The following is a 12,447-nucleotide window of genomic DNA, read 5'->3' on the forward strand; positions in this document are numbered from 1 at the left end:
AAGCATCACGCACACAAAGCAGATAGACAAACAGACATATATTCCCATGTAAACCAAATAAATGCATTCCTATTGGGGAAGACGACGACGGGGCCCTCCTGATGCGTCCAGACCCCTGACCTTCTCTACTCGCCCTTCTTGCTGTTTTCCTTAAACCAGGCAGCACTGCAAAGCCTTCCACATACTCCTCAGTAATGAAGCACACTCCCACACCCCAAATTTAAAATAAAGGTTCACTCAGCACATTTGACTTCAGCTCCCCGTTATGTGCAAATGGCAGCATTGCTGAGAAATGCACCAATAAAGTGTTTTGAGCACACTAGAAATGTGCACATGTTACTGAGCACGATTGTGTCAAAGAGCCAACCTTTCCCATCCACCAGCAAATTCGGAGCTGGTTTCAGTAAAAACTGATTGGTAAGTTTTAGCAGTACTGTACAATATACAGTTTAGCAAATATCAGGGAGACCACAATAGTTCAAGTATTTTATTATGGCAACTGCAGACATATATATGCAAACACTGTGAAAGACTTCTCTTTTTGGCAAGAATTATGAAGAAATTTACCAAACAAGCATATGCTGAATATTTGCCACCGTGTGGGAATTATTCTTAGCATAATTTAACAAAAGCGTTTCATTCTCTGAAGCTATTGTAGCCGACGTATTTTTGTAACGGTCCTTGCACATGATGAAATTCTATCATTCTTGCCATGCAACAATCTTCATCTGCTCTTCTTTTAAAATAGATTATTATGTCCACTCTGTGGCTGCGTGGTCTTTTCCTGGTTGCCTTGGTGAGGACCATGGTTGGCCCCACCAACTCTTGATTCCTGGTGTAGTTTGGATTTGGCTTAGGCACTGGAGGCCTGGAGGAGGGCTGGCACATGACAGAGTGGAGCCCAGGATTACTGGATCTGCCCCAAGACACAGGTCTACATGGATGACTGTGCCTTCTGTCAAAGAACAATCTTCATCTGCTCTTCTTTTTTAATAGATGACCATGTCCACTCTGTGGGTGCAGGGTCTATTCCTATTTGCCACGGTATGAACCAATGCTGGGGGAAGAAAGAAATGTGACCGTTATTACCGAGAGGTTTTGATGGGAATGGATGATGGCCATCCACGCCACGTCCCAAAAGCATAAAGCTGATGAAGAATAACGTGTTTCCAGAAAGAGGTCTGTTTAAACACATACACTCATGCAAATTTAAATAAGTGGCTTTGCTTATGCACCAGGAAGCGTCATATCTTCACTATGGGCATTGAATTGTTTTGTAATAGGTCCCAGAGCTTAAGAAAGGAACTGATCATCCTGAACAGCAGGGATGGGGAACTCCAGCTCCCATAAGCCCCAAGCAGTATGACCTGAGATTATTTAATTTATACCCCACCCTTCAGCCTGAAGAATCCCAGGGTTGTATGCAACAATTCATAAAATAGTGCACGTAATAAAAGCAACAATACATAAAGTAACAATACATAAACAAAAGCAACAATACATAAATAAAAGCAACTACATAAAGTAGTAGTAGTAGTAGTAGTAGTAATAATAATAATAATAATAATAATAATAATAATAATAATAGAATGATGAGAGTTCATATTCAACAATTTCTGGAAGGTCATAGGAACTCTTTGATAACCTTAGAGTAACTGAAAGAGAACGACGTTTTAGTGTTGCATCTGATTAAAGAACTCCTCAATGCAAAAGAAAAGAAAAACAAAAGAAGGACACCTCAAGGCTCGCTCTTGCTGAGGTTCTGCTTCTTCCAGCAATGGGGCCTCCAGGAGGTGGAAGGAATGATATTACAGGTATGATGTCAGATTAAATGCAATAGGACAGCCTTTCTCAACCTTGGGTCCCCAATACTGTTGGACTACAACTCCCATCTACAAACAAAATTCTACAAGGAAGGCTCAAGCAGTATGTGGACAGAGAACTCCCAGAAGTGCAAGCTGGATTTAGAAGAGGCAGAGGAACCAGAGACCAAATTGCAAACATGCGCTGGATTATGGAGAAAGCTAGAGAGTTCCAGAAAGACATCTACTTCTGCTTCATTGACTATGCAAAAGCCTTTGACTGTGTTGGCCACAGCAAACTATGGCAAGTTCTTAAAGAAATGGGAGTGCCTGATCACCTCATCTGTTTCCTGAGAAATCTCTATGTGGGACAAGAAGCTATAGTTAGAACTGGGTATGGAACAACTGATTGGTTCAAAATTGGGAAAGGAGTACAGCAAGGCTGTATATTGTCTCCCTGGTTATTTAACTTATATGCAGAATTCATCATGCGAAAGGCTGGGCTGGATGAATCCCTAGCCGGAATTAAGATTGCTGGAAGAAATATCAACAACCTCAGATATGCAGATGACACAACCTTGATGGCAGAAAGTGAGCAGGAATTAAAGAACCTTTTATTGAAGGTGAAAGAGGAGAGCGCAAAATATGGTCTGAAGCTCAACATCAAAAAAACAAAGATCATGGCCACTGGGCCCATCACCTCCTGGCAAATAGAAGGGGAAGAAATGGAGGCAGTGAGAGATTTCACTTTCTTGGGCTCCATGATTACTGCAGATGGTGATAGCAGCCACGAAATTAAGAGACGTCTGCTTCTTGGGAGGAAAGCAATGACAAATCTAGACAGCATCTTAAAAAGTAGAGACATCACCTTGCCAACAAAGGTCCGTATAGTAAAAGCTATGGTTTTCCCAGTAGTGATGTATGGAAGTGAGAGCTGGACCATAAAGAAGGCTCATCGCCGAAGAATTGATGCTTTTGAATTATGGTGCTGGAGGAGACTGCAAGAAGATCAAACCTATCCATTCTTAAGGAAATCAGCCCTGAGTGCTCCCTGGAAGGACAGATCCTGAAGCCGAGGCTCCAATACTTTGGCCACCTCATGAGAAGAGAAGACTCCCTGGAAAAGACCCTGATGTTGGGAAGGATGGAGGGCACAAGAAGAAGGGGACGACAGAGGACGAGATGGTTGGATAGTGTCTTCGAAGCTACCAGCATGAGTTTGACCAAACTGTGGGAGGCAGTGGAAGACAGCAGTGCCTGGCGTGCTCTGGTCCATGGGGTCACGAAGAGTCGGACACGACTAAACGACTAATCAACAACAACAACTCCCATCATCCCTAACTAACTAGTGGTCAGGGATGCTGAGAGTTGGAGACCTACAACCTCTGATGTGACATGACCTTGCCACACCTTTACCAGCAGTGACAACTATCTGCCTGGGGTTACCAGAAGGAATGGCAAAGCTGCATGGAGACTTACTGTCTTCCTTTGTGTCTTACAGGGCGTTTCACAAGTTACCTGCCCATTATTTCCATCCGTGCCATTGCTGGTGAAATTTTGGATTTGAGATTTGAGGCCACTTTTCTGGGGTAAATGGACTGTAAGGACTGTGCTTCTCTTCAAGAAAGCACATATTGTGGTATTTATATGCGCAGAAGCTGCTCCAGGATTTTCAACATAGCACCTTACTTTAGTTAGTATACCAAAGCATACAGTGATTTTTTCTTTAAAAATGTTTAGGGGTACTCTCATTTTGACTCAAGAAATCACCATTTTATAGTTCAAATCAGGGAAAATAAATATAGTAAATGGACAAAAGTGCAAAGAACATACATTACCTGAGGCTAGATTCCAACTCCTACTTCACACATTAAATGCTCACTTCTGTCTGAGTAGCAATGGTAGTGATGATTCACCGTGATAGAGAAGAAAATAAAATGTTTTAAATGTTTAGTTTATTTCTCCCATTAGATTCACAAAATGTTTAGGGCTATGTGTACGCCTGCATCCCCCCAGAAAAAAGCACTGAAAATGCACACACATACACACACACACACACACACACACACACACGAACCTGGCAGATTAGCAGTATAAAACAAACTCACAGTAAAACTCCCTCTCTGCACTTGATAACAGACCTAACCGAAAAAGAACATCCTAGGAATCCAGACTACATTAACTCTTTCCCTAACACATTTTTCCCCCAACCACATCTATCTACTATCTACGACTGCCACTGCTCTTGCTATAGAATCCTGTACTGTTGTGTGTTTGCTATCTGAAGGGACACTTGATTTAGGATCAGGAGGTTGATAAAAAACCTCCATGGTTAGCAAAATAATTAGCTGTCGCTGCTGTCACTGGTCCATCTAACTTAGCCCCGTCTTTAATGACTGGCAGCAGCTGTCCAGGGTTTCAGGTGTTGGAGATGCCAGGGACCAATGTGTAAAGCCATGTGCTCTGCCATTGAATTATGAATGGGGATGGGGGGAGAAATAATGAGCAGCATCCATTTAAACTGTTTAACCTTTTATCTTCAATTTGAAACTCTGTTTCTCCATCTTCTGTTGTCAGATGCCATAGGATATTTGTTGTTGACAACCTAATATGTTGTCATTTTAATAGTTTCCTTTTCTGTAAAGGTAAAGGGGCCCCTGACCATTAGGTCCAGTAGTGGCCGACTCTGGGGTTGCGGCGCTCATCTCGTTTTATTGGCTGAGGGAGCCGGCGTACAGCTTCCGGGTCATGTGGCCAGCATGACTAAGCCGCTTCTGGCAAACCAGAGCAGCGCACGGAAATGCCATTTACCTTCCTGCCAGAGCGGTACCTATTTATCTACTTGCACTTTGACGTGCTTTTTAACTGCTATGTTGGCAGGAGCAGGTACCGAGCAACGGGAGCTCACCCCATCATGGGGATTCGAACCGCCGACCTTCCGATCGGCAAGTCCTAGGCTCTGTGGTTTAACCCACAGCGCCACCTGTGTCCCTGTTTCCGACAGTGCAGTGTCATAAATGAGAAATCCAAACTAAGAGAGGTGTAAAGAGCTACCAGTGATGTGCTTTTTCTGCCCTATCTGTGGTTTCCCTGGAGGAATGTATGCAGTGCTGGTTCTTCTCAGAGTAGGCTCGTTGCAATTAAGGAACCCGTTAGTTCTGTCCTTTAATTTCAGTGAATCTGCTCTGAGTAGGACTACCACTGACTCCAGTCCTAAGGTTGCACCTCAAGTGTTGGAATGTTTGTCAGCCCAAGGGCCACATCTCCTCCCGGGCAACCTTCTGAGGGCCACATGCTAGTGGTGGGCAGGGCCAGAGACAGAAGTGGAAGGGGCGACAAATGCCCATTTTACCTTTTGTACAGCTGGCTGGTTTCCTCATATCCACACCCCGTTCAGACAAGCAAGGGGCATTGCCAGAGTTCATGGACACAGTCCAGTCAGACAAAAACGGTTGGGGAACAAAGTGAGGGGGTGTTGCCAGAGGAGAGCTCTGAGAGCCAGAGAGAGAGGAAAAGAGTGTTCTCCATCCTCTGCTATGCCAACTTACCTGAGAGTAAGCCCCATTGAACTCAACAAGACTTACTACTGAATAAACACGCACAGGGCTGCACTGTCAGCACAGGATGTCCCCTTCCTTGGTTGGTTTCTAACTAAAGAGTAGTAACATAAGAGGGGATGGTCACACTGGGAACATGATGTTGCTGAGAGGGGATTCAACCCCTTGCCCGCCCCCCGCCCCCCCAGTTCTGATCTGCCTCCCCAGGACTGCTATTTACCCCAGGGCAGGGAGAAACTATTTCTTCCAAACACACATATGCTAAAAGTAACGTTGTTCTAAAACTGCTCCGCTTTTATGGGGTCACCAGAGAGTGAGTGTGATACAGTTAGAGTGTTAGACCGGGGCAACCAGGGTTCAAATCCCCACTGAGTTCTAAAACTCTTTGGGTGACCATGTGCCCGTTGCGCCAGGGAGTGCATTTGACAGGTGGGGACCAGCCACCGAGAGGGCACCTCAATCAATTCCAGTCAAGGCACATCCAGTGGCTGCAGCTGCAGTAAGACAGGAAAGGATTGCTCTTGCAAAGTTCTTGTTCCACTGGACTGTGTGGTAGCATCCTGACCGTGTTGCGTGAATATATTTGATGTGATTACAGGAGGAGTGCAAGGGGAACCTACCGGAACCAATGCCAGCCCTGGAAGCTGCTTTTTCGGCTCTCGATAACCTGAACCCGGCAAATACCTCCCTTGTCAAATCCATGCAGAATCCACCAGGACCTGTCAAGCTGGTCTTGAAGCGCTTGAGAGAAAAGACAGAAAGAAAGCCTGATCCAAGTGGAAGCTGTAAAAACCAAACACAACAAAAAATCATTTATTGGGGGGGGGGTTGTCATGTGCTTCTTTGCTGATACTGAGCATTGTCATCATCTCACTTTATATTATATATTAAGATATTCAACTAGTAGACTTTAGTCCATATGGGCAAGTGGGGCACTGCCCCTCCAAGCTAAGCCTGTCCTTAGACAGCCCACGCCTCCACCTGCTCCTCCTTAGCCCCAGTGTTGCTGTTATAAAACTCATCAGGAAGGAGGGGGAGGAGAAATCTAGAATTAGTTGACTCTGCCTATCACTGGCTCCACCTCCCCACCACTGTTGAGTCTCCCGCAGCTTGCCCTAAAAGTCCAATGGGCATCAGCCTTCCTTGCATTCAGAAGAAGAAGAAGAAGAGTTTGGATTTGATATCCCGCCTTTCACTCCCCTTCAGGAGTCTCAAAGCGGCTATCAATCTTCCTTCCCTTCCTCCCCAACAACAAACACTCTGTGAGGTGAGTGAGGCTGAGAGACTTCAGAGAAGTGTGACTGGCCCAAGGTCACCCAGCAGCTGCATGCGGAGGAGCGGAGACGCGAACCCAGTTACCCAGATTACATGACTACTGCTCTTAACCACTACACCACACAATGCAATTAAATGGACCATAGATACAATTGTTATGGTAAGTGAGTCATTATATTACCATATCCATTTGCTTTGGCTTAAGAGTCACCTGGCTGCTCAAAAAACTATTTTGGGGTAAAAGGAGGGAGGTTGAAAATCTTCCAGATTTTTCCATGAGATACTCTTATTTTGAAAATATTTTAATATGTATGTATTTATGTGAAATTTCAGGTAGTTCCAAAAAGGCTCTAGGAAATCTGAAATTCCACAAAGGCTTGAAGACTTATGACAAAGATAATATCCCACCAGCTTTAACTAAGAGAATTAGAGAGAGGTTCATCAACCATTCGGACTTTCAGCCAGCTGTCCTAAAGAATGTGTCATTTACCTGCGAAGGCTTGTGCAACGGGGTGAGAGCCATGGACGTGCACGACCGTGTCACAAAGGAAGCGCCCCCAAAACGTGAACAACTCAAGGAAGATGAAGGTTTGTTCACTGCAGAAATGCAGAAGCTCAGTACGAAGCGAGCAGAACTCAAGAAAGTGATGGACCGCCTCCAGGAACTGAAGGATGAACTTGAAGAACTTAATAACCAGAAGAAAGAACTTGAAAACAGCATTGATGAATGCTCTCAGAAGCTGGACAGGGCTGAAAAGCTGAACAGTGGCTTGGGAAGCAAGAAGGATAGTTGGACGGAAGCAACACACTAGCCAGGACTTCGGCACCCTGACCTCACTGGGGATGTCTTGTTATCTTCAGGGACTGTGGTAAAGGAAGCCTTTACTGTTGATTACCATACAGAATTTCAGAAGAAATGGCTGGTTTTGTGCAAGGAGGAGAAAGTCCCATGCTCTACTGTGGTGTAGTGGTTAAGAGTGGTAGACTCGTAATCTGGTGAACCGGGTTCGCGTCCCCGCTCCTCCACATGCAGCTGCTGGGCGACCTTGGGCTAGTCACACTCTCAGCCTCACTCACCTCACAGAGTGTTTGTTGTGGGGGAGGAAGGGGAAGGGAAAGGAGAATGTTAGCCACTTTGAGACTCCTTCGGGTAGTGATAAAGCGGGATATCAAATCCAAACTCCCCTTCTTCTTCTTCTGATTTCAGCCTGAGTAGCAATTTCGCGGAACCAGTCAAGATCTGTGCCTGGCAGATTGCTGGGTTGCCAATTGATTCCTTTTCGATTGACAATTGCATCATTGTTTCCATCTCAAGACGAAGGGCTTTAATGATTGATCCTCAAGGACAAGCCAACAAGTGGGTCAAAAATATGGAAAAGGGCAATAAGCTTTCCGTTATCAAGTTGTCCGACACCAACTCTATAAGGACTTTGGAGTCCAATGTTGTGGAATACAAAATGATTTATGAGTCTGCCAAACTTCATGAAGAAGAGTTTTCCGTTGAATGGAATCTGTTCACAGGTCTTGACCGCATGGCCATCTTCTGATGCCTGAGACCAGAGAAAATCATTCCAGCCACCCAACTGTTCATTGCAGTCAACATGGGGAAGATACATATCGAACCCCCAACATCTTGTTGGAAGTTGCTATGGTTCCAACTGCTACTCAGTTGTCATAGTTTCACAGAACTATGCCAGGAAATGCGGCATCACAATAGATCACACTGGACTTGAATTTCAGGTAAGTAAAACCATTTCATTCCATTTTTAAGAGCTCCTGTATACTATGCAAAAATAACCTACAGGAGACATTCCTTGCCATGGCTAGCAACTAGCACTGGATAGAACCTTCCTTCCGCAAGACCTAGGCCATGTTTTAATACACCATCTCTTCTCTCCTTCCCCCACCCAATTTAGGGGATGATACAGGAGCACAGTATGACTCAACTGCCTGAAGATGGAGCCTATGTGAAAGGGCTTTATCTGGAAGGGCCCTGTTGGGACAGGGAGACCATGCGGATTGGAGAGCCTTTTCCCAAAACCCTCTATGACTCCCTGCCCATCATTTGGCTGAAACCTGGCAAGGGTACCAAAATTCTACACAAGGGAATTTACCTGTGTGCCATATTCGAAACAAGTGCTGGGAGAAGCACGCTGTCCACCAATGGCCAGTCCACCAATTACATCCTCTACATTGAGCTCACTTCTGATTTGTCCCAGAAACACTGGATCAATCAGGGCATAGTTGCCCTTTACCAGCTCGTCAACTAAATGGTTGATGACACATGCCTGCACTTTCACATGTAAAAGCGTGGCTATAACCATCACTCCTTTAAAAACAAACAAGCCTTGGACTTCCGGGTTGGCGCCTCTGGCAATGGCGGATTTCCTCCGATCGGGAGGAATCCGCTCCGTGGAAAACAGGGTCTGAACCTCCACGGCGAGGCAGAGACCCATCAGAAACCACAGGCGGGAGAAGCCTGTGGACGTGGGATTCGGCTGGCACCTTTGCGCCCCCTCTACTCGCGGGGAAACCCGATTTCGGGGCTCCGGAGCGACGTGGGGTGAGCGGCGCGGTGCCTTGAATCGACTGCTTCTTTCACGGAGTGAAGCCACATTGCTGTTGCCGGAGAGTGCTGACTTTTTCCTGTGGACAATTGGAGCTTAAATAACTGTCTGTGAGTAGAACGGAAAATTGGAATAAGAAATTTCTTTTAATTTGGCACTGAAGCGGGAAGGTCTAAACAGGAAGTCTGCCTTCCTCTTTTTGTAAATAGATTGAAGCCAAGACACAGCAAGCTAGAGCTTAGAAAACCGTTTGTAAAGTATCAATTTTCATCATTTAAAATTACTGAACCCCCCTTGGAAGCAGGAGAAGAGGGGGGAACTTTTTCTGGACTGATTAAACTTGCAGAAGACAAGCAAAGAAAAGCAATTCTCCACCGTCCTGAACCTGGGAGCGGGGTGTCAGGACAGACATCTTTGGGAAGTTCATTGACTATAGACAAACGTCTTTGACAGATAGTTAAAAGAAGAGAAACATATTGATTCCATAGTTCCCCTTCGCATCTAAAAGGAACAAAATATTGACAAAATATCTGAAAAAGGAAACTTTGTTGTTAGATTTGCTTTAAAAGAAAAGAAAGAGAGAGAGAGAGAGAGATGGATACAAATAGAAGCTTTTTCCCCTAGAGGGAGCTTGTGAAACTGTTATTAAATTCGAACTGGGGAGCTTTGCAGCTGCAATAGATTAAGATCGTGGGAACAGACTCTGACCTTCAACAACAATGTACTCGGAGGCTCTGGTGTTGGCCTTTCGTAAGACAAGTGCTTTATTGGAACAGTTACATGAGAAGATGGATTTGATGACTGTTGGGATCGGAAAGTTTGGACAGGCAGTGGGCACTTATATAGAACCCACTCAGGAATTAACTCAGGAGTGTGCTTTGACAGATCAGATGAGGGAGGAGGCTGTTGCTGGACCTAGTGAGGCAGAGATGGAGGGAACTGTTGCCCAGCAGAACATGAGTTGTTGGACTTGACGAATGGACCTGGAGAAAGCCAGATTTGGAGAGACAGGGTTCTGTTTGGCTTGGAGATGGGGGGCTGGATAGACCCCCCTATGCAGGGATGTTTTGACCTTTCAAGCCTGGCTTTGGGCCGGGAGGCGTTCGGAGTTGTGCGGGCCCTTAACTTTGGAGGGACTTTGAAACATGCTTTTAAATACCACATGGAGTTCAGTGTTGACTTTGGAAAAGGGGCTGATCTGTCGAGAAGGGACAAAAACATTTTCAAGCGGGAGTCTTCCCGAGTGAAAGGAACAGAAGACAAAGTAAAGCACAGGTATAAATATGAAGAAGATCTGCGGATGGGACATGGAAGAGATCCAAGGGCCTCGGATATAAGGTTACCAGGTTGATGGACTAGATGGATGGGATAGAAAGGACTGACAAAACCCGAGACCAGGAGAAAGAGACGTTGGATGAAGATTGGAAGAAAGTTTTAAACAATTTATTTAGGGAAATCTTGTAAAAGTAAAGAGTATTAGAAAAATGTTGGAATGAAATTATTTGGCCTTAGCAGAAATGTTAAAAAGAATTATGTAAGAATATGTCATGGTTAAGAGAATTTGGTATAAATAAGACTTAAATTTTAAGTTTTAGGGCCTTTTATGGTAAGATAAGGTTAAAATAGATTAAGGTAATTTAATGACAGAATATTTATGAAAGATGGAAAGGATTTGCTGAGACAATTAACAACTAGAATACAAAAAAGGGAGGTGTGAGGAGGTCAATGAAACAAGGTAATGACAGTTAATGATTTGGGAATATTGGATTTGTTTTTTTGTCTATTTTTGCTTTTTGATTTTGATGTATTATGTGCTTTGTTTTTCCCCCTTTTTGACCTTGTTTTTTTTATTGATTCGTATTGTTTAAATGTTACTTTTTTCCCCTTCTTTTTTCCCTTTGTTTCTTTGTAATCTTAAAAATTTCAATAAATATTATTTTAAAAAATAAAAACATAAAAACAAATAAGCCTTAAGGTTGGGGCTACAAGCATCGCCCCTTTGAAAATAAAGAAACCTTAAGGCTTGAGCAACTCGTTTGATTGCACATTCATTCTGATTTGTTTCCAGGGAGGTTAGACAGCAGTTGCATCTAAACCATGTATGCATGTATGGTCAAGGTCATGGGTTCAAGCCCCTGCAATGCAGAATGTTGAACTCAAGTCCCTTCTAGCTCTATGTGACTTCATAATACACCCATTCTTGTGTAAGGTCTTCCTTGCCCTCTCCCTTCTGCCCCAGATGTTCCTCTCCTTGTGGTTTTAGGCCCCATCTGCACCATACATTTAAAGCAATATCAAACCTATTTACACAGTCATGAGTCCCCCTCTATAATCCTGGGAACTGTAGTTTATTAAGGGTGCGGAGAGGTTAGTTCCTCTTCCTTGGGAACTGGAGCTTGCAGCTCTGTGAGGGGAACACAGCTATTAGATTTGGGGCATATATTGACTGATCATGAAGTTTATTTAAGCCTGCCACCTTCATTTTTATTATTTTATTATCAATTTTTCTTGCTTTATGTTGCTGTTTGATTAGTCAGGATTCACACACACACTTTTTGTTTATTTTGTATGGGACAGACAGTCACAGCAGCATAGAAAGCAGTAGGATAGATAAGGAACAACTTCAAAAGGGAAAGCTATTATTGTAGTCAGTTGGACAGGAAGAAATGACTGAATTGGATGTAGAAGAAAAAAGAGGATGAGTCACAGATGACACATGGGCTGCATGTCTGAATAACTGTATCTTGAGCAGCAAGGAAGACGGATGGAAGGCTGAAGGATGGAAAGACACATGGCAGAGTATCTGCTTCCAGGGAAATTGTCTTGTGCCAAGGTTGAAAAACTTGGAACGAGGCCTGCTTGGTTTGCCAATTCTATAGGAAGGCTGCCTTTGACCAGGTTAGATTGTATCTCTGCCTAACCCACTGTTACCTACTTTGACAGACAGCAGCTCTCCAAATGGGGTCTTCTCTCTTATCACATGCAGATTGACCCTGGAGACCTTCTGCATGCAAAGCTATGGTGAGCGATGGTGTTCCCCCAAATATCAGAGGACATATGGACTTGCCTAAAAACAAAGGCTGATGGACTTGATGGATAAGGCAATCAATGGCTGCTAACCATGATGGCTGCTGTCAGGGGTTCAGGAGCAGAGGCAAGGGCAAGGGAGGAAACAGAGAGCGAGGGGGAGGAGGCAGAAGAAAGGATGAGTGATGACGACGACCCGAGATCTCCGAGTCTTTCCAG

At 44.4% G+C, this 12,447-nt stretch overlaps 1 protein-coding gene and 2 long non-coding RNA genes across 3 annotated transcripts in view; 1 reads left to right on the top strand and 2 right to left on the bottom strand.

Annotated features, from left to right (window-relative positions):
* Positions 1-473: 473 nt before the first annotated feature.
* Positions 474-3,810, bottom strand: LOC309538899. The gene is made up of 2 exons (XR_014222475.1): positions 3,641-3,810; positions 474-1,057 (listed from the first exon to the last, which is right to left on the bottom strand). It is a non-coding gene; the product is annotated as an uncharacterized lncRNA (long non-coding RNA).
* Positions 3,811-5,987: 2,177 nt separating this feature from the next.
* On the top strand, positions 5,988-7,446 carry LOC309538783 (dynein axonemal heavy chain 3-like; the record flags this gene model as incomplete). The annotated part of the gene is made up of 2 exons (XM_082234685.1): positions 5,988-6,144; positions 6,968-7,446. 2 exons carry the CDS (start codon positions 5,988-5,990, stop codon positions 7,444-7,446), a joined length of 636 nt encoding a protein of 211 aa, XP_082090811.1.
* The window catches only part of LOC309538909, a 206,878-nt gene continuing 200,569 nt past the window's right edge, over positions 6,139-12,447 (bottom strand). Inside the window, exons 2-3 of the long non-coding RNA XR_014222487.1 lie at positions 6,746-7,679; positions 6,139-6,497 (exon numbers count right to left, since the gene is read on the bottom strand). This is a non-coding gene — a long non-coding RNA (uncharacterized lncRNA). The remainder of the gene's footprint in view (positions 6,498-6,745; positions 7,680-12,447) is intronic.

This window comes from Podarcis vaucheri (assembly GCF_965113315.1).
Source record: "Podarcis vaucheri genome assembly, chromosome: 8".
NCBI classification, from domain to species: Eukaryota; Metazoa; Chordata; class Lepidosauria; order Squamata; family Lacertidae; genus Podarcis; species Podarcis vaucheri.